Source organism: Scyliorhinus torazame, chromosome 2 (assembly GCF_047496885.1).
Source record: "Scyliorhinus torazame isolate Kashiwa2021f chromosome 2, sScyTor2.1, whole genome shotgun sequence".
NCBI lineage: Eukaryota > Metazoa > Chordata > Chondrichthyes > Carcharhiniformes > Scyliorhinidae > Scyliorhinus > Scyliorhinus torazame.
The window spans coordinates 290937765-290964930 of NC_092708.1; the positions used below are offsets into that span (position 1 = coordinate 290937765).

At 45.1% G+C, this 27166-nt stretch overlaps 1 protein-coding gene across 5 annotated transcripts in view; it reads right to left on the minus strand.

Moving 5' to 3' along the window:
• heatr5a (HEAT repeat containing 5a) overlaps positions 1 to 27166 on the minus strand; it is a 344658-nt gene that overhangs the window by 284005 nt on the left and 33487 nt on the right. For all 5 annotated transcript variants that reach the window (XM_072488316.1, XM_072488279.1, XM_072488289.1 and 2 more), the window contains 4 exons: positions 13700 to 13911; positions 12134 to 12242; positions 11331 to 11480; positions 1227 to 1398 (listed from right to left, as the gene is read on the minus strand). In XM_072488316.1, coding sequence (XP_072344417.1) covers positions 1227 to 1398; positions 11331 to 11480; positions 12134 to 12242; positions 13700 to 13911 — 643 coding nt within the window. The remainder of the gene's footprint in view (positions 1 to 1226; positions 1399 to 11330; positions 11481 to 12133; positions 12243 to 13699; positions 13912 to 27166) is intronic.

Genomic DNA, 27166 nt, shown 5'->3' on the forward strand with positions numbered 1-27166 from the left:
CTGAAATGAGTTGTGTGTGAGAGAAAACAGTCAACAAATACACAAGATTAAACATCCATTCGAAGCTGAATTGGTGGACATAATTCTAAGTACAGGCTAACTGCTCATCAGAAAGAAACAATGAATGGATTTCTTCTTCACTGATATACTCCACTTCACACAGAAAAAATTCCAAGTATTTCAACAGAAGCATATTGAGGCAGAAAATTGACCCAGAGCCAGGACCCTGTAGGAGAAGGGATTGACGTGGCAAGAGAAGGGGTTAACCAAAAGGTTCCTCGAAGAGGTGATTTTTACATAGACTATAAAAGATCATGTTGCAGGACTTTAGGGAAGGAATTTCAGTGTAAGGGGCCTACACGGTTGAATGCATGGCTGTCATTAGTGGGGTGACCAATGTGTGTCACCTAAGAGATTAATGTTGGAGGAAGTGAGAGCTCTGAAGAGGTTGTCAGGCAGATGGAGGTTGCAGAGCTGGAGTCCAGGAAGATCTTAATGTAAGAATGATCATTTTAAAATTGAGGCACTGGAGATTAGGAAACAACATAGGGAAGTGAGGCCAAGAGTGATAGTGAGTGGGACTTGGTATAGGAACATAGCATCAGCAAAATGTCACTGGCTTGGAAAGCACTGAAAGTCAAGTTCAGCAGTGGGAAAGATATGGATGGCTAAGTTTGTGGCAGAAGAAAGCAATGTTACTCCTGTGGAAGACGGTGATTCCAATTTCAGAACAGTACTGGGAGAAGCTCCAAGGAGACCCACCAAGGACACCCAGAATAAGTTATGATGCAAGAAAGCTACACCATCAGGATTATGTAATTGGGACAAATAAAGTTTAAATTGTATAAAAATTTGAATACTGCTACAGAAAGTTTGTAAGTGAAAAATACCATTTAAAGTTACACATAGTTGGCTAAAAAAGCAACACAGCAGATGAGATACACAATGGGTGGCTGGAGCTGGACAGATAGATTAACCATTTTTTAAAAAGCATTTTGTCTGGGTGACTTCAGTTCAAGGATACATGTTTCTTTCCCACTGTCACTAAAATCACTGTTGGCATAACTGCAAGAATGATCAATTTTATGAGATACAGTCAACCAGAAATAAACCCTAAATCTATTATCTTGTTATACTTATTTAGATATTGAAATCATATTTCAGAATCCAATTAGTTTGAATAACATTGCAACAAAAAATTCCAACAGTTCAAGTATAGCACCTACCTGGACCCTGCTTAGGCACCACAGCTGTCGCCAAAATAGCACCCAGCAATTTTGAAACGGACACACGTACATCATAATTAGAACCTTCGAAGGCTTTAAAGCAAAGTGTAGTAACATTCTCTAATTCTGTGGTCCACATAAACACAGCTTCATTTTGAAGTTCCAATAGACACTTAAAAAACAAAAATATTACAATTTCTCAGAATTCATATTTTAGCAACAATGGCACTACCAATGGCACTACCAAATCTATTCAGAGTCAGGGAGCACCACTGAAACATGATGCCCTCGGTCGACTGATCACATATTGTAATAAACCATTCAATGTCAATGTCTCAAAACATTGTAAACAGACAACAAAGCACTTGCACAAGATAAGTTAAGGCACAACATGCAGCTCAAGAACTCATCCTCGCAGTTACAAAAATGTATTTCTGAATGAAAAAGAAAGGTGGGGCTGCGAGTGAACATTAACTCCTGCTGCGAAGCTGGAAGGCATCAGTAATGGTTGTGCATGAGCACTCATTATCCCAAGTGGCAGTGTTAAAGCTCCCAGGAGAATTATAATTAAAGGGGGGGGAATGAGCGGGCAAAATAGGTTTCAGGCAGTGTAAACTGGGATGGAGCAGTAATTTTTTTTTGAGTTTAAGAGTAAAGTCAATCTGTGCCAAGTCTAATATGAGAAAGATAAAACATTCACTATGCATCTAAATTATATGACTGCTGCCTCCTTAAGAGGGATCACTGTGGAGCTGTTACTCAAGTTGGAAAGATTTCATGGAAGGAGTTCTTACACAGCACGGCTAGCTCAGTGAGTCATTTCAGGGTGATGGACTTGGATCCAACAATGGATCACAAATTTTATTTGTCTTTATTCATTTTATTAGTCAAAATGCTTTTTTTTTAAAAAATGCATTCGTTCATGGGACGTGGGTGTCGCAGGCTGTGCTAGCATTTATTGCCCATCCCTAACTGCCCTTGAGGGGGCAGTTAAGAGTCAACCACATTGAGTGGGTTTGGAATCACATATAGGCCAGACCAGGCAAGGACGGCAGATTTCCTTCCCTAAAAGACATTAGTGAACCAGATGGGTTTTTACGACAACCGACGGTGGTTTCATGGACATCATTAGACTTTTAACTCCAGATTTATATTCAATTCAAATTTCACTATCTGCAGTGGCAGGATTTGAACCTGGGTCCCCAGAGCATTCCTCTGGGTCTCTGGTTACTAGTCCAATACACCACCGCCTCCTCTATGCCGAAGAAGGATACATTACTAGAATGCATAGTTACTAAGAAAACATATTCAGTTTCTTCCACTAAAAGTTAACTCCACCAGAAATTTACTGGATAGATTTCCTCAATTTTGGCTCGGCATGGGAATTCACAATTGGTGGAATGATGGATTCAGTGATAGAAAGCAGAGCAGCATTTAAAATCATCCCTCACTTTCAACATTCACTGGCCGTTAATACAAACTGGCACTTCATCTGCACATATGCAGGAAGAGCTCCCTCCTGTGTTGTGGCACAAATAAACAGAGCCGGGGGCAGGGGGAGGGTAAAATGACAAGGTATCAGGAGGGTGAAAAGCACAGAGGAAGCAGGACCTGAAAATATTGTGGTCACATTTATTAGCATCCACCATTCATTACCATGGTTTCATGATTTTGAATTGCCATCATGCAAAAAACAAAATGATTTTGCATACCTCCTGTTGAAAGGCTACAAAAAAAGCATGGGCAGGGACACAGAAGCAACTTTTTGCCAGTCCAGGTGAAATTAGGTTTTGAGAAAAAAATACTTTGAGGTTTCAACACAAACAGCTACTCAGCCAAATCAATCTTTACCAATGGCCACCCTCCACAGGAGAACTATCTTAAAATTCATGGAATCCCTAAAGTGCTGAAGAAGGGCATTCGGCTCAGCGGGTCTTAAATGACCCTCTTAAAGAGCATCTTACCTAGGTCCACTCCCCCCACCCAATCACCACAACTGCACCTAACTTTTGGACTTTGGGAGGAAACTGGAACACCTGGGTGAAACCCACGCAAACTTGGGGGAACATGCAAGTTCTCCACACGGTCACCGGGTCCCTGGCGCTGGGAGGCAGCAGTGCTAACCACTGTGCCATCATGCCATTCCAATATCTCGGCAAGATGTGTTATCTCATCCACTATCTAAATATTGAATGTTGACAGTTTCTAGCTCAACCGCTAATCTCAGAAGTGAATTTCACAACTTTTTACATGAATTGGTTTCTCCTGTCCTCTCTCAAGAATCTCTTACTTAATCTTGTTCCTGCTATCACTTGTTCTTGACGTGCCTCAACTTTTAAGTCTTAACCATGTCTGATCCTTTCAGAATTATAAATAATATGTAATAATAATAATCTTTATTACTGTCACAAGTAGGCTTACATTAACACTGCAATTAAGTTACTGTGAAAATCCCCTAGTCACCACATTCCACTGCCTGTTCGGGTACACAGAGAGAATTGAGAATGTCCAATTCACCTAACAAGCACATCTTTCGGGACTTGTGGGAGGAAACTGGAGCACCCGAAGGAAACCCACGCAGACACACGGAGAACGTGCAGACTCTGCACAGACAATTACCCAAGCCGGGAATCAAACCCAGGTCGAACCTGGTGCTGTGAAGCAACAGTGCTAACCGCTGTGCTACCTTGCTGCCCATAATGTAAAGCCATCATAGTCCCAGATGACCATAGGCTGCTTTCTCCTTTGAGGAGGAGCGCTGGCTGGTGGTGATTTAACCTGAGGGTCAGCACACCTCAGGTGAGGGGCAAGGTGGAGGTTAACCTCAAATTATCCCATTATCTGTTATTCAAACAAAAGAGATGCATTTTGAACATCATCAGATTTGTATTTTCTCAAATTGGGTGGCATCCTAATGAACCTGCTTTATACCTTCAGCATGCTTCACATTGTGTGGAACCACACTGTACTCTAAGGTCTTGCATATGTTTTGTACATTACCTCTTATGATTAAACCTAGAATTCCATTAATTCAATATTTCTACTTAAAAAGCTGTGTGTTGCAAGGGCCTTCCCTATTGATTCCCTTAGTTCCTATTTCTTTTATTTTTTCTTTATGATTTTGGTCCACAGATCCTTTATTGAGACATGCTTTGGAACGCAAAATGTCAAAATAGTACACTGCGTTGTAAAGTTTTGTACTTTGAGCAGAAGAGCCCAGACTTTATGGCACTGAAGAGATTGGAGGGGTTCATTTTATTGGTTGGCTGGTGGCTAATGGATTTGCCAGGGACAGTAATCTTCCCGGCAACCGACAACGATTGGGTCCCATCAGGAAGGGTTTTTCAGAGAGAACCCAGGGAGAAACCACTGGACCCTCAAGGTGGAAGAAGCTGACTCTCTCTGCTCTTTTGCCTACTGTCTGGAGGCAGACAGCTTTGAGGCCCTGAAGGAAGAAGCTATCACTCTCGTTCTCTCTTCGAATGCTGGTTGCCTGCTATTTCTGAGAGTCTATAGTGAAAACCATTACAAGCTGAAAGAAAAGATAACATCCATCTGAAGCCTAGACCGAAGAAGAAACTAACTGGAAAATATCCATCTGAAACAAAGACTCTTATTCTTTTACTATCGTTATTTTACATCCCACTTTCCCCTATGTTTTTTTGTCCGTGTCTGTGTGTGTATATATTGTATATGAGGGTGGAGCAAGTTAAAGGATGGGGGGTTAGCGGTTAGATAGTAATTAATCTTAACCAGCTGTATTTGTAGCCTATTTAATTATATTTACTGTTAAAAATAATTGCGCTTAAATTTAGAAACCTGGTGACGTAGTTTTTTTAAAAATATATATTTATTAAAGTTTTTTAACACAATTTTTCTCCCTTGCAAACAATAACCCCCCCCCTCCCCTCGTAACAAAAAAAAACGAGAAATCGCGCAGAGCAAGATATATACACATGGCAAAATGATATATTTATACAGCTTTGTACACTGGCCCTCACCCGTACGTGCCAGTTTCCCCAACCCTTCATGTTATCTCTTGCTCATCCACCCTCGCAGGCAGTCCCCCCTTTCCCCCCCCTCCCAGGACGTGTGTCGCCCCCCCGCCCCCCCACAAGGTTGCTGCTGCTGCTGACCGACCTTCCTCTAACGCTCCGCGAGATAGTCTAGGAACGGTTGCCACCGCCTGTAGAACCCCTGCGCAGACCCTCTCAAGGCGAACTTAATCCTCTCCAACTTTATGAACCCAGCCATATCATTTATCCAGGCCTCCAGGCTGGGGGGCTTCGCCTCCTTCCACATTAGCAAGATCCTTCGCCGGGCTTCTAGGGACGCAAAGACCAGAATGCCGGCCTCTTTCGCCTCCTGCACTCCCGGTTCGTCCACTACTCCAAATATTGCTAGCCCCTAGCTTGGCTTGACCCGGACTTTCACCACCTGAGATATTGCTCCCGCCACTCCTCTCCAGAACCCCTCCAGTGCCGGGCATGACCAAAACATATGGACATGGTTCGCCGGGCTCCCTGAGCACCTTCCACATCTGTCCTCTACCCCAAAGAACCTACTCAACCTCGCCCCCGTCAAGTGTGCTCTGTGGACCACCTTAAATTGTATCAGACTGAGCCTGGCACATGAGGAGGAGGAATTAACCCTACCTAGGGCATTAGCCCACAGACCTTCCTCGATCTCCTCCCCCAGCTCCTCCTCCCATTTACCCTTCAACTCTTCTACCAGCGCTTCCCCCTCTTCTTTCAACTCCTGATGTATTTCCGACACCTTGCCCTCCCCGACCCATACACCCGAGATCACCCTATCTTGAACTTCTTGTGCCGGGAGCAACGGGAATTCCCTCACCTGTCGCCTCACAAAAGCCCTCACCTGCATATATCTAAAGGCATTTCCCGGGGGTAACTCGAACTTCTCCTCCAGTGCCCCTAGGCTCGCAAACGTCCCGTCGATGAACAGGTCCCCATTCTTCCAATCCCCGCCCGATGCCAGCTCTGGAACCCCCCCATCCATCTTCCCCGGGACAAACCGGTGGTTACCCCTGATCGGGGACCACACCGATGCTCCCATTGCACCCGTGCCGTCTCTACTGGCCCCAGATCCTTAGCGTTGCCGTAACCACCGGGCTCGTGGTATACTTTGTCGGCGAGAGCGGCAGCGGTGCCGTCACCAACGCCCCCAGGCTCGTTCCTTTACAGGACGCCATCTCCATCCTCTTCCATGCCGCCCCCTCTCCCTCCATAACCCACTTGCGGATCATCGCCACATTTGCTGCCCAGTAGTAGCTCCCCAGGTTTGGCAGCGCCAACCCTCCTCGGTCCCTACTGCGTTCCAGGAACCCTGTCTTACTCTTGGGGTCTTATTCGCCCACACAAACCCCATAATACTCCTGCCTACTCTCTTAAAAAAGGCCTTAGTGATCACGATGGGAAGGCACTGAAACACAAACAGAAACCTCGGAAGGACCACCATTTTGACCGACTGCACTCTACCCGCCAGCGAGAGCGGTAACATGTCCCATCTTTTGAAATCCTCCTCCATTTGCTCCACCAACCTCGTCAGATTCAGTTTTTGTAGGGTCCCCCAACTCCTGGCTCTCTGGATCCCCAGATACCGAAAGCTCCCCTCCGCCCTCCTCAGTGGTAGGTCCCCTATCCCTCTTTCTTGGTCCCCTGCCTGTAATACAAAGAGCTCACTCTTCCCTACATTGAGCTTATAGCCCGAAAACTCCCCAAACTCCCTTAGAGTCTGCATGACCTCCACCATCCCCTCCATTGGATCCGCCACGTACAGCAACAGGTCATCCGCATATAGCGACACCCAATGCTCTTCTCCCCCTCGGACCACCCCCCTCCATTTATTAGACTTCCTCAATGACATGGCCAATGGTTCGATCGCCAATGCGAACAACAGGGGGGACAGGGGGCACCCCTGCCTCGTCCCTCGGTACAGTCGAACATACTCCGACCTCCGCTGGTTCGTCACTACACTCGCCATCGGGGCTCTGTAAAGGAGCTTAACCCAATTGATAAACCCTACCCCGAACCCAAACCTACGCAGCACCTCCCAGAGGTAATCCCACTCTACTCGGTCAAAGGCCTTCTCCGCGTCCATAGCTGCCACTATCTCCGCCTCACCCTCCTCCGATGGCATCATTATCACGTTTAAGAGCCACCGCACATTGGTGTTTAGTTGCCTGCCCTTTACAAATCCCGTCTGGTCCTCGTGGATTACCCCCGGGACACAGTCCTCGATCCTCGTGGCCAGCACTTTTGCCAGCAACTTTGCTCCACATTGAGGAGCGAGATCGGCCTGTACGATCCACATTGCAGTGGGTCCTTGTCCCGCTTTAGGATCAAAGAAATTGTCGCTTCCGACATTTGTCAGGGGCAGGGTCCCCTCCTCTCTTGCCTCATTAAAGGTCCTCACCAGTAGCGGGGCCAATAGGTCTGCGTACCTCCTGTCGAACTCCACCGGGAATCCATCCGGTCCCGGGGCCTTCCCCGCCTGCATGCTCCCCAAACCCTTGTTCAGCTCCTCCAACCCAATTGGTGCCCCCAAACCAGCCACCTCTTGCTCCTCCACCCTCGGGAATCTCAGCTGATCTAGGAATCGTCTCATCCCCTCTTCCCCCGCTGGGGGCTGGGATCTGTACAGCTCTTCATAAAAGGCCTTGAATACCTTGTTTATTTTCGTCGCACTCTGAACCGTGGCTCCCCTTCCATCTTTGACTCCCCCTATTTCCCTCGCTGCCATCCTCTTACGGAGCTGGTGTGCCAGCATCTGACTAGCCTTTTCCCCATTCTCGTAGGTCGCCCCCTGCGCTTTCCTCCACTGTGCCTCCGCCTTCCCTGTGGTCAACAGGTCAAACTCAGTCTGGAAATGGGAGACTTTAACTTTCCAAATATTGACTGGAAAAGATATAGTTCGAGTACAATAGATGGGTCGTTTTTTGTACAGTGTGTGCAGGAGGGTTTCCTGAAACAATATGTTGACAGGCCAACAAGAGGCGAGGCCACGTTGGATTTGGTTTTGGGTAATGAACCAGGCCAGGTGTTGGATTTGGAGGTAGGAGAGCACTTTGGGGACAGTGACCACAATTCGGTGACGTTTACGTTAATGATGGAAAGGGATAAGTATACACCGCAGGGCAAGAGTTATAGCTGGGGGAAGGGCAATTATGATGCCATTAGACGTGACTTGGGGGGGATAAGGTGGAGAAGTAGGCTGCAAGTGTTGGGCACACTGGATAAGTGGGGCTTGTTCAAGGATCAGCTACTGCGTGTTCTTGATAAGTATGTACCGGTCAGATAGGGAGGAAGGCGTCGAGCGAGGGAACCGTGGTTTACCAAGGAAGTGGAATCTCTTGTTAAGAGGAAGAAGGAGGCCTATGTGAAGATGAAGTGTGAAGTTTCGGTTGGGGCGATGGATAGTTACAAGGTAGCGAGGAAGGATCTAAAGAGAGAGCTAAGACGAGCAAGGAGGGGACATGAGAAGTATTTGGCAGGAAGGATCAAGGAAAACCCAAAAGCTTTCTATAGGTATGTCAGGAATAAGCGAATGACTAGGGAAAGAGTAGGACCAGTCAAGGACAGGGATGGGAAATTGTGTGTGGAGTCTGAAGAGATAGGCGAGATACTAAATGAATATTTTTCGTCAGTATTCACTCAGGAAAAAGATAATGTTGTGGAGGAGAATGCTGAGCCCCAGGCTAATAGAATAGATGGCATTGAGGTACGTAGGGAAGAGGTGTTGGCAATTCTGGACAGGCTGAAAATAGATAAGTCCCCGGGACCTGATGGGATTTATCCTAGGATTCTCTGGGAGGCCAGGGAAGAGATTGCTGGACCTTTGGCTTTGATTTTTATGTCATCATTGGCTACAGGAATAGTGCCAGAGGACTGGAGGACAGCAAATGTGGTCCCTTTGTTCAAAAAGGGGAGCAGAGACAACCCCGGCAACTATAGACCGGTGAGCCTCACGTCTGTAGTGGGTAAAGTCTTGGAGGGGATTATAAGAGACAAGATTTATAATCATCTAGATAGGAATAATATGATCAGGGATAGTCAGCATGGCTTTGTGAAGGGTAGGTCATGCCTCACAAACCTTATTGAGTTCTTTGAGAAGGTGACTGAACAGGTAGACGAGGGTAGAGCAGTTGATGTGGTGTATATGGATTTCAGCAAAGCGTTTGATAAGGTTCCCCACGGTAGGCTATTGCAAAAAATACGGAGGCTGGGGATTGAGGGTGATTTAGAGATGTGGATCAGAAATTGGCTAGCTGAAAGAAGACAGAGGGTGGTGGTTGATGGGAAATGTTCAGAATGGAGTACAGTCACAAGTGGAGTACCACAAGGATCTGTTCTGGGGCCGTTGCTGTTTGTCATTTTTATCAATGACCTAGAGGAAGGCGCAGAAGGGTGGGTGAGTAAATTTGCAGACGATACTAAAGTCGGTGGTGTTGTCGATAGTGTGGAAGGATGTAGCAGGTTACAGAGGGATATAGATAAGCTGCAGAGCTGGGCTGAGAGGTGGCAAATGGAGTTTAATGTAGAGAAGTGTGAGGTGATTCACTTTGGAAGGAATAACAGGAATGCGGAATATTTGGCGAATGGAAAAGTTCTTGAAAGTGTGGATGAGCAGAGGGATCTAGGTGTCCATGTACATAGATCCCTGAAAGTTGCCACCCAGGTTGATAGGGTTGTGAAGAAGGCCTATGGAGTGTTGGCCTTTATTGGTAGAGGGATTGAGTTCCGGAGTCGGGAGGTCATGTTGCAGCTGTACAGAACTCTGGTACGGCCGCATTTGGAGTATTGCGTACAGTTCTGGTCACCGTATTATAGGAAGGACGTGGAGGCTTTGGAGCGGGTGCAGAGGAGATTTACCAGGATGTTGCCTGGTATGGAGGGAAAATCTTATGAGGAAAGGCTGATGGACTTGAGGTTGTTTTCGTTGGAGAGAAGAAGGTTAAGAGGAGACTTAATAGAGGCATACAAAATGATCAGGGGGTTGGATAGGGTGGACAGTGAGAGCCTTCTCCCGCGGATGGATATGGCTGGCACGAGGGGACATAACTTTAAACTGAGGGGTAATAGATATAGGACAGAGGTCAGAGGTAGGTTCTTTACGCAAAGAGTAGTGAGGCCGTGGAATGCCCTACCTGCTACAGTAGTGAACTCGCCAACATTGAGGGCATTTAAAAGTTTATTGGATAAACATATGGATGATAATGGCATAGTGTAGGTTAGATGGCTTTTGTTTCGGTGCAACATCGTGGGCCGAAGGGCCTGTACTGCGCTGTATTGTTCTATGTTCTATGTTCTATTCCTGGGGGACACCGTCAGGGGAATGCTGCAGTCTTCTTCCCACACCGGGAAATGTCAAACAAATGCCGTGGGGGCCCTGTAAAAGAGCCCAAAAGTCCGTTCCAAGCGGGAGCTGCCGAATATGCGACCTAGCTCTGCATAGCCGCACCCGGAAGTCCTGGTGACGTAGTTATTGGTCAGCCAAAGACCTCGGGTATTTTGAAATGAAAGTTAATTTCAACCTTGTTGCGACTCCAGATTAAGTGAGACTTGAATTGATCATGCACTGACCCAGGGTGTTGAAACACTGTCAAGATGCCTCAGAAGTGTTTCTATGTTATTGTATAGGCCAAAATAAAATTTTAAAAGGAAATGAAATGGGGCAGCACAGTGGTCAGCATGGCTGACTCACAGTGCCAGAAGCCCGGGTTCAATTCCAACTTTGGGTGACTGTCTGTATGGAGATTGCACATTCTTCCCGTGAATGCGTGGGTTTCCTCCAGGTGCTCCGGTTTCCCCCCACATCCAAAGATGTACAGGTTAGGTGGATTGGCCATGTTAAATTGCCCCTAGGATAGACTGTGGGGATAAGGCGGGGGAGTGGGTCTGAGTAGGGTGCTCTTTCAGAGGGTCGGTACAGATTCGATGCACAGAATGGCCTCCTTCTGCACTGTAAGGATTCTATGATTTTATGAAACAAGGTTAACAGGTTTGATCAAACCGCAATATGACATTTTTCATTTCAAATGCAGCTGAAAGTAAATAAAACTCGAAAAATTGAGAAATGTAATACCTTTGCTGCAGCACAACGAACAGCCATTGATCGATCGGTTAAGCACGAGCGAGCAGCTTTGTAGATATCTCTGTGGCATGGTGCAGCAGTAGCTCCTTGCCCAGAAAGAACCTTCTGCAAACTCAGCATAATCTCATAGCGTCCTTGGGACTAGATGACAAATTATTCCAGAGGCCAATGTTAAAAATGCATTCATATCAGTGTGATACTGTTGTATTATATTGTACTATTGTACAGCTGCAATAATTACAAAACAGTAAGCTTGTCAATTTAGAATTCCCCTGTACATTTGACACTATAGTCTGCTTGTATTCGTTCAGGGGATGTGGGCACCTCTGGCTGGGCCAGCATTTATTGCCTATCCCAACTGTCCTTGAACGGAGTGGCTTGTAAGGCCATTTCAGAAGGCATATAAGAGTCAACCACATTGCTGTGGGTCTTGAGTCATATGTAAGCCAGACCGGTAACGATGGCAGATTTCCTTCCCTAAAGGACATTAGTGAACCAAATGGATTTGCAGCACAGGTGACAAAGGTTTCATGGTCATCATTAGACATTTAATTCCAGATTTTTATTGAATTCAAATTTCACCATCTGCCATGGTGGGATTCAAACCCGGGTCCCCAGCTCATTACCCTGGGTCTCTGGATTACTAGTCCAATGATAATTGGCCAATGCCTCCCCATTTTTTAGGCTGACCATATATCAAAACAAGTGGAATTATTTTTATTAATCCAGCCACATTTACTTCAAAATAGATTCTCTAAACTGTTTGGAGTTACTGATGGGAAGCCTTTTCTTACCTCAGCACTTTTCATTGCTTTCAACAAGTTCCCAACAGTATCCAGGTATGTATTTCCTAGCATTCTTCCTAGCCGTTCATACAAAGCTCCCAAACAAGCAACTGCAGCCCTATAAAACAAGATCAATAAACTGAATAAATTGCACCAATTTAAACATAAATACTCTATTTAAAAGAAAATTGCATGACCTGTTCTGCAAAAAACACAAGCTTGAAGACATATGAAATGAAAATACCGCAGATGCTAGAAATCTGAAACAAAAACAGAAAATGCTGGAAATACTCAGCACATCAGGCAACATCTATGGAAGGAGAAACAGAAGGGTTCTTTTGAAAGGTCATCAACCTGAAACATGAACTCTCTTCCATGCTCCAAAGCTGCCATCTGATCTGCTAAGTACTTCTGGCATTTTCTGTTTTAAGCTCGAAAACATAATGGATAATATTTATCTGATGAAACTTATTATATTTCTCTAAAAAATTGACCCGGTTTCACAAGAAAGCCACAAATAAGATGCAAACTCAAAAGCTAAATTACCCGGACAATCTGAGTTAACAAAATACCTTCAGAGAAAGAAAGGTCAAATGTGTCAATTTTGGTAGTAAGAATAATATAAGTGAATCATTTTTGTAATTATTGTCCAGAAGCTATAAGGCGGCAAAAAAAAGCAAATGCTTCACTGGCAATTGGATTCTACTGAATTATTTAAAGAAATATATCAAAGTGCAACTGTGCATTAGAGCATCAGCATACAATATCCTGGACTGAATTTCCTGTTTCGCCCAGGTTTGTATGTTCAGTTGTACTGCTGCATGAAGTGCTAAGTGGACACTATGCATCTTCCAACGGAGCACGAAAACCAAAGACATTGAGTTCCCATAAGGCCACTCTTCTGTACCTTGCAGCAGTCAGTCATACTAGCAGTGGCCTGAGATGTATGTATCCTCACAAAAATGAAAGTCGGAGAATTAATGAAAAGGGAAACTAAGTGAACAAGGTGAAAGAATTGTGGAAAACAGATAATCTCAAGTAGAGAATCTTCTAAACAGAAACAATGATAAACCCCATTATCGATTTCCAGCCATTCCAGGTTTCCAATCACTCAGGTTAGATAACTCATGGGTTAAGTGCACCCCTGCATGTGCTGTTGCAATTTGGAGTTGCAGGGACCAGAGAGAGCAGTTAAAGCATATTTATGGTAGATGGGAGTAAAGTACAAATTTTAGTCACATTAGATGAAACTTCCAAAACAGAGTATTTGCTCCCAGGCAGATTGTTCAATATTTAAATATTACTGTACGAGCAGGGACAAAGGGTGGCTGGAGAATGGGAGAAATATACAGAGACCACATTCTAAGATTGAGAATTAAATGACTATAGAATACAGCGCATTTACCCTTTATGAAAAGCAACACAAGTTCATTTTTGGGTCATATAAACACAGAATGAGCCTTTTACCCACTCTAGCCTTCATTAATGCTTGCATGAGCTCAGCAATACAACGGTAATACTCACATTTGTGGTATTGCTATTATCATGATTTTTCTGGGGAAACAATTCACTTACAGTTTGGTCGGTAGGTAACTCGGTGAGTCATCCTTACTCCTGATGATTTCATTGCACTTGTCAATAGTTTGATACACCGAGAAAGTGTCACCAACATTATATAGTAAGGCCAGGTTCTGAGCAATTAGCTTGCGAACAGGAGGGCCTGGTGAGCTCTCCAATAAGGCGGTCAGCTGTTCCACAAGCTTCTTCTGCTTCTCGTTAATATCATCCTGCCAAGAAAAAGTTGTCAGTAACAGAGTGCTCTATAGTTATTCTGACAGAAATAAACAAACTTTGATTAAAACAGCACTTCAGTATGTCTGGTTAGACCAAGGAGAGCCAATGGATGTTATCTATCTTGACTTCCAAAAGGCCTTTGATAAGGTGCCTCACGGGAGACTGCTGAGTAAAATAAGGGCCCATGGTATTCGAGGCAAGGTACTAACATGGATTGACGATTGGCTGTCAGGCAGAAGGCAGAGAGTTGGGATAAAAGGTTCTTTTTCGGAATCGCAACCGGTGACGAGTGGTGTCCCGCAGGGTTCAGTGTTGGGGCCACAGCTGTTCTCTTTATATATTAACGATCTAGATGACGGGACTGGGGGCATTCTGGCTAAGTTTGCCGATGATACAAAGATAGGTGGAGGGGCAGGTAGTATGGAGGAGGTGGGGAGGCTGCAGAAAGATTTAGACAGTTTAGGAGAGTGGTCCAAGAAATGGCTGATGAAATTCAACGTGGGCAAATGCGGGGTCTTGCACTTTGGAAAAAAGAATAGAGGCATGGACTATTTTCTAAACGGTGACAAAATTCATAATGCTGAAGTGCAAAGGGACTTGGGAGTCCTAGTCCAGGATTCTCTAAAGGTAAACTTGCACGTTGAGTCCGTAATTAAGAAAGCAAATGCAATGTTGTCATTCATCTCAAGAGGCTTGGAATATAAAAGCAGGGATGTACTTCTGAAGCTTTATAAAGCATTAGTTAGGCCCCATTTAGAATACTGTGAGCAATTTTGGGCCCCACACCTCAGGAAGGACATACTGGCACTGGAGCGGGTCCAGCGGAGATTCACACGGATGATCCCAGGAATGGTAGGCCTAACATACGATGAACGTCTGAGGATCCTGGGATTATATTCATTGGAGTTTAGGAGGTTGAGGGGAGATCTAATAGAAACTTACAAGATAATGAATGGCTTAGATAGGGTGGATGTAGGGAAGTTGTTTCCATTAGCTGGGGAGACTAGGACCCGGGGGCACAGCCTTAGAATAAAAGGGAGTCACTTTAGAACAGAGCTGAGGAGAAATTTCTTCAGCGAGAGAGTGGTGGGTCTGTGGAATTCATTGCCACAGAGGGCGGTGGAGGCCAGGACGTTGAGTGTCTTTAAGACAGAAGTTGATAAATTCTTGATTTCTCGAGGAATTAAGGGCTATGGAGAGAGAGCGGGTAAATGGAGTTGAAATCAGCCATGATTGAATGGTGGAGTGGACTCAATGGGCCGAATGGCCTTACTTCCGCTCCTATGTCTTATGGTCTTATGGTCTCTCAGACTTTCAGTCAAAACGAGTGACATTGCAGGTTAGATCAGCAGGATTCTGCAGAGCCATGGGTTTTCTCAACCACATCTCCACCTCCATCTTTGATGCTCCCTCTCATCCTGGCTGCTCTCACCCTGGCTTTTCCCTTGATATGCCCCTCATCTCCACTTCCTTAAGTCTAAGGAATGCAGACATGAATGAACATGGTGACAACTGCTCTAACTATTCACCGGCAAACACCATTGTGCCCTGTTCCCATCTGCCAAAATTGTTCACTATTTTACAGTCATTCTGGATTGCAAATATCACCCCACTTTCCCGATTGCAAACTATCTTTTTAAACCCCTCTCCCCATCATGTGCATCCTCTCATCCAATAACAATGTGAGGTTATCCACTTTGTTAGCCAAAACATGGAAGGCAGGCTATATCTAAATGGCCATAAATTATGAGAGGGGAATGTGCAACTTGATCTGGGTGTCCTCGTACACCAGCACAGAAGGTAAGCATGCAGGTCCAGCAGGCAGTAAAAAAAGGCAAATGGTATGTTGGCCTTCATTGCAAGAGGATTGGAGTACAGGAGCAGGATGGCTTGCTGCAATTATACAGGGCCATGGTAAGGCCTCAATCTGAGGATACAGGGTAGACCATTTAGGACAGAGATGACGAGAAATTTCTTCACCCAGAGAGTGGTGAGCTTGTAGAATTAGTTACCACGGGATGTAGTTGAGGCCTAAACATTGTAGATTTACAAGCAGTTAGATATAGCACCTGGGTGAAGGGGATCAAAGGATGCGCTGGGGGGTCGGGAAGTAATGAATGGCGGAGCAGGTTCGAACAGCCGAATGCCTCCCCCTGAGTCTATCTTTTATGTAACAAGCGTAAGGATGGATCTGTGTGACTAAGATTGAGACAATCCGTTCAGTCACCCATGGTTCCCTCCTGCCCCAATCCTGAACTCACATCTTAGAGTTTCTTTCCTCATGTCCTCTCAAGTTCATCTGGTCCATTAGGCTCAGCTCCTTTCCTAATCCCTATTCCACTAAACAGCTAACTACCTACTTCCCTTCTAGGCTCCTATGTTAGCTGTCATGCAGAAATGGGGAGGAAGTACAAACTCCACACACAGTCACCCAAGTCCGGAATTTAACTTTGGTCCGTGAGGCAGCAGTGCTAACCACCTGTGCCATCATGCCCATGACTCCCTCCTCTTTCTCATCTATTTGCCCTCAGCAACATTGTCCCGCAACACAGCATCAGCTTCCACATATATACTAATGTCACCGAGCTCTACTTCATTACCACCTCGCTAGACCCATCCACTATCCTAAATTTTCAGACTGCTTATCTGACATTTAGTCGTGGATGAACAGAAATTTTATCTAACTAAATATTTAGTCAATATTACAAATTTCATTCCTTAGCTACCAACTCCATACAATCCCTGTGCCCGCAGCATGGTGGCACAGTGGTTAGCACTACTGCCTCATGGCACCAAGGACCCAGGTTCGTTCCCAGCCCTGGATCACGGTTTGTGTGGACTTTGCACATTCTCCCAGTGTCTGCATGGGTCTCACCCGCACAATCCAAAAGATGTGCAGGGTAGGTGGATTGGCCACACTAAATTGCCTCTTAAACAAAAAAATGTTTTTTAAATCCTTGTGCCCTTCCTGACAACTGTCTGAAAATTGAACTGGACTTTATAAGAGTAGTCACGGAGTCAAACGGTTTCTGATCACATATCCACATAAAACCACCCACTTCCACCTCCACAACATAGTCTAATCTGCCTGTCTCAGCGAACCTGCTGCTGTCTCATCCAGGTCTTGGTTACCTCTGGATTGGACTATTCCAATACCCTCCTGGTTAGCTCCCATGTTCTAACTTCGGTAAAGTCATATCTAGCAGAAAGGAAGATGGTTGTGGTGGTTGGAGCCCAATCATCCCAGCTCCAGGACATCACTGCAGGAGCTTCTCAGGGTAGTGTCCTAGGCCCAACCAGCTTCAGCTGCTTCATCAATGACCTTCCCTCGGTCATAAGCTCAGGAACAGGAATGTTCACTGACGATTGGACAATGTTCAGTACCATTCACACTTCTTCAGATGCATGTACAGCAAGACATGGACAACATTCAGGCTTAGGCTGATAAGAGGGAAATAACATTGAAAGTGCCAGACAATGACCATCTGCAACAAGAGAGAATATAATCATCGCTCTTGAAATTCGTGGCATTACCACTGACCAGAAACTTACCTGGACCAGCCAGATAAGTACTGTGGTTAGAACAGCAGGTCAGAGACTGGGAATTCTCCAGTGAATAACTCATTTCCTGACTCCCTCCCCAAAGCCTGTGCACAAAGGCACAGGTCAGGAGTGTGATCGAATACTGTACACTTGCCTGGATTAGTGCAGCTCCAACTAAACTCGACACCATCCAGGACGAAGCAGCCCGCTTGATGGCCACCACATCCACCACCTTAATCATTCACCCTCTCTGCCAGCAAAGCACAGTGGCAGCAATGCATACCATATACACAGGATGCACTGCAGCAACTCACCAAGGCGCTCTTCAACTGCACCTACCAAACCCAAAACCTCTACCACCTAGAAGGACAAGCATAACAGTTACATGGGAACAATGCCACCTGCAAGTTCCCCTCCAAGCCACAAACAATGCTGACTAGGACCTAGATGTCCACCCCTTCATCACCACTGGTCAAAATCCTGGAACTCCAGACAGCAGCTTGGTATACCTACGCCAGATGGACTGTAGCAGTTTAAGGCAGCACTCACCACTAGCTTCTCAAAGGCAATTAGGGATGAGAAACAAATGTTGGCGTTGCTAGCAACTCTCGTATCCCATGAAAGGGAAAACAAAACTTGGTCATCTTAAATCAGTGTCCGAACTCACGTCATCCTGCTCATTCCATCACACCAGCGCTCACTGACCAATTCTGGCTCTCCGCTAATAGATGCCTCAAATTTAAAATTATCTTTGTTTTCAAATGCCTCCATGCCCTCATCCCTCCCCGTCTCTGCAATCTTCCCCCTCTACACAACCCTCCCGGGATATCTGTTTTCTAATGCAGGCCTGTTTAACTCCAAAGCTGGTGGTTGTGCATGCAGTTGCCTGGCCCTGAGATCTGGTCCCTCCATAAACCCATCTCTCTTTCGGTGTTTCTAAGGGATCCTTAAAACCTACCTATTTGGACCAAACTTTTCATCACCTGCCCCATCATTTAATTGTGGTATGGTGTCAAACTTTGCTTGACAATGCTCCTGCGAAGCAACTTGGGATGTTTCACATTAAAAATGCAATATAAGTTGCTCTGCTGTTGTTGAAATAAATGATCAGCTAATGAGGAGAAATATTGCACACAATCCCAAAAGATAGTGAAATTCTTCAATATCACAAAGGGATGTCGACTTGAACCACAACAGGCAGAAAGCACCTCAGTTTAACTTTTCATCCAATACACAGCAACTCCTAACTGCTCAAGTCCTTACCACAGCTCTTCTCAGTGGCAAGTTCATTTCATTTTAAAAATACATTTCCGTAGCCTATCCCCAATGAAAAATTGGAAGTTCAGGAGGGCGGAAGACAGCTCTTCACAGCAAGTACCTATGAACTTCCTTTTGCATACTTCAAAAAAACTTCTTCAGGATAGGGAACAAATGCTGGCCTTGTCAGCGATATCCACATCCCATAAATAAATACACCTTAAAAATGAATGTGACCCCAGACAGCATCAAAAAAATACAGCAATAAGGTAACACAGGAAAATGCATATATAATTGTCACAGTTGACGTTTCACATATATGAAATGAAAATGAAATGAAATGAAAATTGCTTATTGTCACAAGTAGGCTTCAAATGAAGTTACTGTGAAAAGCCCCTAGTCGCCACATTCTGGCGCCTGTTCGGGGAGGCTGTTACGGGAATTGAACCGTGCTGCTGGCCTGCCTTGGTCTGCTTTCAAAGCCAGCGATTTAGCCCTGTGCTAAACAGCAAAAATATAATACATCACATAAAAATAAAAATCTGTTTTAAAGTACATTGTAAAAATATTATATATACTCACGTAGCTTTCAACCAAGTTCCCTGCATTCCTGGTGACAGAAGATTCAGTGAAGGCTTTCCCACCTCACACACACACTGCAATAAATCCCTCACCCACAACTCTTCCCAACAGTGAGTAACTTCTCCCCACTATTAAGGGCCAGGGTTTAGAAAACTCCAAAGTATATCATGGAGTTCACCTGACCTACAACTGTTTATTAATTTTGGTTACGTGGAGCACAAGGGCCTACGTTTCAGGTGTTATTCAACAGAGGCCTTAAGCACTTATAATCAAAAACAAAGTTTATTCTACGAATTTAGTTAACATTTTTCTAAACATACACAGTAAGCATTTTCATCAACTACAAACATAAATACCCCACACAGTTACAATACTCTATGTATAACCCTTAATATATTTTCCCCTTTAAGCTGTTCCAATTTAGTACAAGATTCCATAAATCAAAAAACACTTTTACCAAAACAGTAGGTTTGAATTCCTTCCAGAAAACAGTTAAGTTATCACATAATCTGGAAAAATGCAGAGAGAGAGAGAGAGAGAGAGAGGCAGTACAGGACTGCTCTGTCTGAATCCAGCAGCTAAACTGTGAAAATGAAAGCAAAAAAACTCAAAGCCACAGAACAGCCCAAACAAAAACGAAAGTAAATCTCAGACCACAGCCCATCTCAACCCACACAATATCACTGAAGCCATGTAATAAGACAAAACATTTCTTAAACGGACACTCCCATGACAGCACCCACTCATTCATTCAATAGCCCCTGGGTGGCATGGTAGCACAGTGGTTAGCACTATTGCTTCACAGCACCATGGACCCAGGTTCGATTCCTGACTTGGGTCACTGTCCGTGCGGAGTCTGCATGTTCTCCCCTTGTCTGCGTGGGTTTCCTCCGGGTGCTCCTATTTCCTCCCACAAGTCCCAAAAGAATTGGACATTCCAAATTCTCCCTCCGTCTACCCGAACAGGCGTCATTGTGTGGAGACTAGGGGATTTTCACAATAACTTCATTGTCGTGTTAATGTGTGAGCCTACTTGTGACACTAAAGATTATTATTGAGTTGGATGATCAGCCATGATCATAATGAATGGCGGCGCAGGCTCGAAGGGCCGAATGGCCTCCTCCTGGTCCTATTTTGTATGTTTCTATGTAAAATGTTAACTCTGCTTCTCTCTGCACAGATGCTGCTAGACCTTGAGCTTTTCCAGCATTTTCTGTTTTATTTCAGATTTTCAGCATCCGCAGTATTTTGCTTTTATTTACGCAAACTAAGGTTGTGTTCCCTATAAGTTAGATGTTGACAGATGATCTGATCAAATTTTTCAAGATATTAAGGCGATCAGATTGGGTAGATGAGAAAAATCGAGCTCTGCAGGTTGGGGGGTCTAGTCTGAAAATTAGAGACAGACCTTTTGGAAGTGAAATTAGTTAACACTTGTCAACAAAAAGGATGGTAAGGTGTTTGGAATTCACTTCTGGAAAAGGCAATGAATGAAAAATCAACTGTTCAATTTAAATCTGAGATTGCCAGATTTTTTTTAACCAAAGATATTGAGGGAAATGGGGCAAAGGCAGGTACATGGATCAGCCATGGTGTTATTAAATGGAATAGGAGGCTGAAGGAGCTAAATGGCCTACTCCTGTTCATATGCTGCCCTGTTGAGCAGCACTTGGAAGAAGCACGGAGAAGTGAATAGCAAGGGCACCAAATTTCCCTTGTGGGAACGAGTAGAGCTAGTGGGGGAGAATTTCTTTCTGTTGAGGGGGTTGTTAAGTCTCAGGAATTCTCTCCTCTGAAGAGCAGTGGAAGCAGGGTCTTTGAATATTTTTAAGGCCGAGTTTGGTTGCTATTTGTCAAGGGTGTCAAATGGAGTACAGCCCACAATCTGATCAGGCATGATCTTATCCAATGGTGCAGCAGGCTTGCGGGGCCAAATAACCTACTCCTGCTCCTAATTTGTATGTTTGAACATGCTGATGATGGCTTTCAATGTCAACCACCAATGTCCTTAGTAACACCACTACTGATCAAGCTAGCCGAGTTCTGAAGGACATAGTTAACATGCGGTTGAGGAACCTGTTTATTGATGGGAGCTTTCCTTGTTTGGAGGATTTGGAGGAGTTTGAATTGCTGGGAGGGAACGGGTTTCGTTATCTGCAGGTGAGGGATTTTGTGCGAAGGCAGGTTTCGCCCTTTCCGCTTCTACCATCACAGGGGATACAGGACAAGGTAGACTCTGGAACTGGAGTGGGGGAGGGGAAGGTATCGGAAATTATAAAGAACTGGAGTGGGAGGAAATCCAGTTAGGTGAGATAAAGTGTAAATGGGAGGATGAGTTGGGAAAGGAGGTAGAGGCGGGTCTGTGGAGGGATGCTCTGAGCAGAGTCAACACGTCCTCATCATGTGCCAGGCTCAGCCTAATATAATTCAAGGTGGTTCACCGGGCACACATGATGGTGGATCGGTTGAGCAGGTTTTTTGGGGTGGAGGATAGGTGTGTGAGGTGTGCAGGAAGGCCTGCAAATCATGTCTGCATGTTTTGGGCATGATTAAAGCGTGCCCAAAGCAAGGGATTTGTCAATGTCATGTCCACGGTACTAAAAATGAGGGTGGCGCCGAGTCCAGAGGTGCTGATTTTGGAGTGTCAGAAGACCCAGGAGTCCAGGAGGAGCGAGGCGCTGGCGTTTTGGCCTTTGCCTCCTTAGGGGTAGCCCGGAGACGGGTCTTATTAGCGTGAATCATAGAATTTACAGTGCAAAAGGAGGCCATTCAGCCCATCGAGTCTATACCGGCTCTTGGAAAGAGCACCCCACCCAAGGTCAACACCTCCACCCTATCCCCATAACCCAGTAACCCCACCTAACACCAAGGGCAATTTTGGATACTAAGGGCAATTTATCATGGCCAATCCACCTAACCTGCACATCTTTTGGACTGAAGGGACTCGGTGTCCCCAAAATCAGGGGTGTGGGTTAGCGACCGGGGGGGGGGGTTACGCACGGAATTATTGCATTATGTTTACATTTGTATTTGTATAAATATTTTTATTCTCCTCCTTTTTCACATTTTCTCCCGCATTTACGCCCATCAACAATAAACAATAATCAGCAATAGATATGTCAATCCCCATAACAATAACAACGATCCCATCGTCCCACCAACCCCCAAACATCAGCCCGCATGTTTACATAAACAAATGACAAAAAGGAATCAGGGATTACCCATAGTCCCCCTTAATATACACAGCTCCCCCCCCCCCCCCCAACCCTCCCACCCAGCACCCCCCCAACTAATGTTCGATGTTACCCAGTTCTTGAAAGTGCATAATAAATAGTGCCCATGACTTGTAGAACCCCTCCGAGCTTCCCCTCAGTTCAAACATAACCTTCTCAAGGGTCAAGTATTCCAACAGGTCCCCCCGCCACGCCAGGGCACTGGGTGGAGAGGCTGCTCTCCATCCCAGCAGGATCCGCCTTCGGGCCATCAACGAGGCGAAGGCTATATCATCTGCCTCCGCACCCGTTTCCAACCCTGGCTGGTCCGACACCCCGAATATGGCCTCCCGGGGACCCGGGTTCAGTTTCACACGCACCACCTTGGAAACTACCCTAAACACCTCCTTCCAGTACTCCCCCAGCTTTGGACATATGAACGTGATTAGCGCCCCCCCACCCCCCGCAACGCTCACACACATCCTCTACTCCTTCAAAAAAACAGCTCATCCTCGCCCTTGTGAGGTGCGCTCTATATACCACCTTCAGCTGTATCAGCCCCAACCTCGCACATGAGGTGGAGGCATTCACTCTCCGGAGCACCTCACACCAGATCCCCTCCTCTATAACCTCTCCCAGCTCTTCCTCCCACTTTGCTTTGATCCCTTCCAGTGGTGCCATATCCTCTTCCAAAATAGCTCCGTACACCGCTGACACTTGCCCCTTCTCCAGTCCCCTTGTCGTCAGCACCTCCTCCAGAAATGTGGAGGCCGGTTCCTCTGGGAAGCTCTGTATCTCCTTCCTGGCAAAATCCTGAACCTGCATGCCTTCCTGGCGAAATCCCGAACTTGCATGTCAATCCAGGTACTTTTTAAAAAAGAGTTTAGGGTTTCTGCCTCCACCACCAACTCAGGCAGCAAATTCCAGACACCCACTATCCTCTGCGTAAAAATATACTTTGGATAGTCAGAGGCTTTTCCCCAGGGTAGAGGTGTCAATCACTAGGGGGCATAGGTTTAAGGTGAGAGGGGCAAGGTTTAGAGTAGATGTACGAGGCAAGTTTTTTTTACACAGAGGGTAGTGGGTGCCTGGAACTCGCTACCGGAGGAGGTGGTGGAAGCAGGGACGATAGTGACATTTAAGGGGCATCTTGACAAATACATGAATAGGATGGGAATAGAGGGATACGGACCCAGGAAGTGTAGAAGATTGTAGTTTAGTCGGGCAGCATGGTCGGCACGGGCTTGGAGGGCCGAAGGGCCTGTTCCTGTGCTGTACATTTCTTTGTTCTTTGTTCTCATGTCCCCTCTACACCTTCTACCTTTTAACTTGAATCCATGTCCCCTGGTTCTAGAATTATTCACCAAGGGAAACTATTTTATCCACTCTATCACTTCCCCTCATAATTTTGTGAACCTCAATTAAGTCACCCCTCAGCCTTGTTTGTTCCAAAGAAAACAACCCCAACCTATCTGATCTCTCCTCGTAGTTAGACGTTTCTAGCCCTGGCAACATTCAACCTCCTCTGCTCTCTCTCCTGAGCAATTATGCCCTTCCTGTAATTTGGTGACCAGAGTTGCACACAATATTCCAGTTGTGGCCTCACCAGTGTTTTATACAATTCCAACATTATATCCTTACTTTTATATTCTATACGTCTGTCAATGAAGGAGAGCATTCCATATTCTTTCTTAACAACCTTGTCTACTTAAACCGACGTCTTTAGGTACCTCTGTACTTGTACGCCAAGATCTCTCACTTCATATACCTCTCTTAGTATATTCCCATTTATTGTGTACTCCCTATAACAGTTTGACCTCCCTAAATGCATACTTCTGTGTTAAATTCCATCTGCCACTTCATCGCCCACGCCGCCACCAATCCATCTATTTCATTCTGGAGATTGTAGCTATCTTCCACACTGTCCACCACTCGGTCAATCTTGGTGTTGTCTGCAAATTTCTCAATCATGCTCCCACGTCCACGTCCAAATCGTTAATATCACACAACACCGAGCCCTGTGAAACATCATTTGAAACAACTTTCCAATTGCAAGGGCAGCCATCGATCATTACCCTTTGTTTCCTGTTCCTAAGGCAACTTTTTATCCAGTTCGCCACATTGTCCTGTGTCCCATGGGCTTTCACTTTCTTGACCAATCTGCCACGTGGAACATCGTCAAAAGTCTTGCTAAAATCTATGTACATCACATCCACTACAAGGCCTTCATCAACCCTTCTTGTTACTTCCTCAAAGAATTCTATCAAATTTGTGAGGAAAGACCTTCCTTTAACAAATCCATGAATGAATCTTAAGAAATTATACAAAATTGGCATGCTTAATCAATCATGTGGCACAAAAGACCCAAGTCTTATCCTGTCCAACAAGGGTCATCGGGTAGCCGTCAAGTGTGGAATATGGGCTGATTTTCCGCTCTCAAAGAGTGTGAGATGAACAGGAGAGTTCTGACCGGCATCTCTTGACACAGCCAAAGGCAAAACACTGAATGCTGGAAATCTAAATTTAAAAACAACATGCTGGAAACACAGCGAGCAAACAGCATGTGTGGAAAGTGAAACATAATTTTCAGGTCATCCCGTCTCATCAGGATTTGCCAAAGTTGAAATATAACAGACTTTTAGAAGGTGCAGAAGAGGTTGGGAGTGATGTTGGTGGGACGAAAGAACAGATGTAAGATTTGTGATAGTATGGAAGGTAGGGATGTTTCCTATTGACGCTATTTTCCTACCATTTGTCCGTCTCTTCCCACTTACATACGCAATGCTTTCGACACATTGCCAATTTAATAATTTACGATTTCCTTGTCTTAACCATCTGCTCTTCATGAATACCCAGTCCCTCTACATCTTTAATGCCCAATTTGGCTTGCAAGCCCTCCTCAATACCATCCTTCACCACTCTTGAATTTACCCTTTGACTCTACTCACTTCCTTCAAGTAATAGCAGTTACTGTGGTTTCTAGCCGTGCCTGTTTTTTCCTGGGATAGCTTATGTCCATGTGAGAAAAGCAAAAGAATGTTTGACTTCAAAAATTCCATAATGTGACATCCAGCCACAAACTAAACACCTGAACCTTGGTGTTTGATTACTATTTTTACAAGTGTCTTCAACAAGTGCTTTCATAAAACCTAATATTTCAGGTACTACTCAAATGGGTTTTGCAGGTACAATGAGTTTTTTAAAAATTTAGTGCACCCAATTATTTTTTTTCCAATTAAGGGGCAATTTAGCGTGGCCAATCTACCTAACCTGCACATCATTGGATTGTGGGGGTGAAACCCACACAGACATGGGGAGAATGTGCAAACTCCACACAGTGACCCTGGGCCGGGATTCGAACCCGGGTCCTCAGTGCTGCAGCCCCAGTGCTAACCACTACGCTACATGCCGCTCCCCAGGCACAATGAGTTTTAGCAGAATTCTAGGAACGTGGGAGGAGTAGGCCACTCAACCCTGTTCTGCCATTCAAGCAGATAATGGCTGATCATCTGCTTCAACACCATCTTCCTGCACTATCATATCCCTTGATATCACTGGGATCAAACAAGCTATCAATTTCTGCTTTGAACATGCTCAAATGATTGAACCTCCACAGCCTTCTGTGGTTGACAATTGCAAAGAATCACTACCCGCAGACTGAAGAAATTGCTCCTAATCTCAGTCCAAAATGGCCAACTCCTATTAAGAGACTGTGTTCCCTGGTTCTAGACTCCCCAACAAGGGAAAACATCCTTCCTGCATCTACCTCATTTGAGCCCTGTAAGAATTTTGTATGATTCAATGAGATCACCTCCTTCCAAGCTCTAGAGAATGCAGGCCCAGTCTCCTCTCAGAATAATTTGACAATATCAGTGATTAGTCCGGTGAACTTTTGTTGCACTCCCTCTGTGGCAAGTATATTCTTCCTTTCAGTCCAAAGATGTGCAGGGTAGGTGGGTTGGCCATGATAAATTGCCCTTAAGTGTCCAAAATTGCTCTTGGTGTTGGGTGGAGGTGTTGAGTTTGGGTATGGTGCTCTTTCCAAGAGCCGGTGCAGACTCAGGGGGCCGAATGGCCTCCTTCTGCCCTGTAAATTCAATGATAATCTATGATTAATCTAGGACAAAGGTTCGGCACAACATCGTGGGCCGAAAGGCCTGTTCTGTGCTGTATTTTCTATGTTCTATGTTAAGTAAGGAGACCAAAGCTGTACACAATACCCTTTGTCCAGTCTCACCAAGGCTCTATACAATTACAAGACTTCATTATTGCTGTAGTCAGATCCTCTTATAATAAATGCCAACATACCATTTGCCTTTCTAACTGCTTGTTGCACTTGCTTGTTAGCTTTCAATGACATATGAACAAGTATTTCCAGGTCCATTTGGATACCAATACTTCCTGGGGTCGGCACAGTGGTTAGCACAGCTGCCTATGGCGCTGAGGATCCGAGTTCGATCCCGGCCCACCGTCTGTGTCAAGTTTGCACATTCACCTCGTGTCTGCGTGGGTTTCACCCCCACAACCCAAAGATGTGCAGGTTAGATGGATTGACCACGCTAAATTGCCCCTTAAATGGAAGAAAACTATTGGGTACTCTAAATTTTAAAAAAAAAATTAAATTTCAATGTAAAAAATGTTTTTAAAAAAGGAT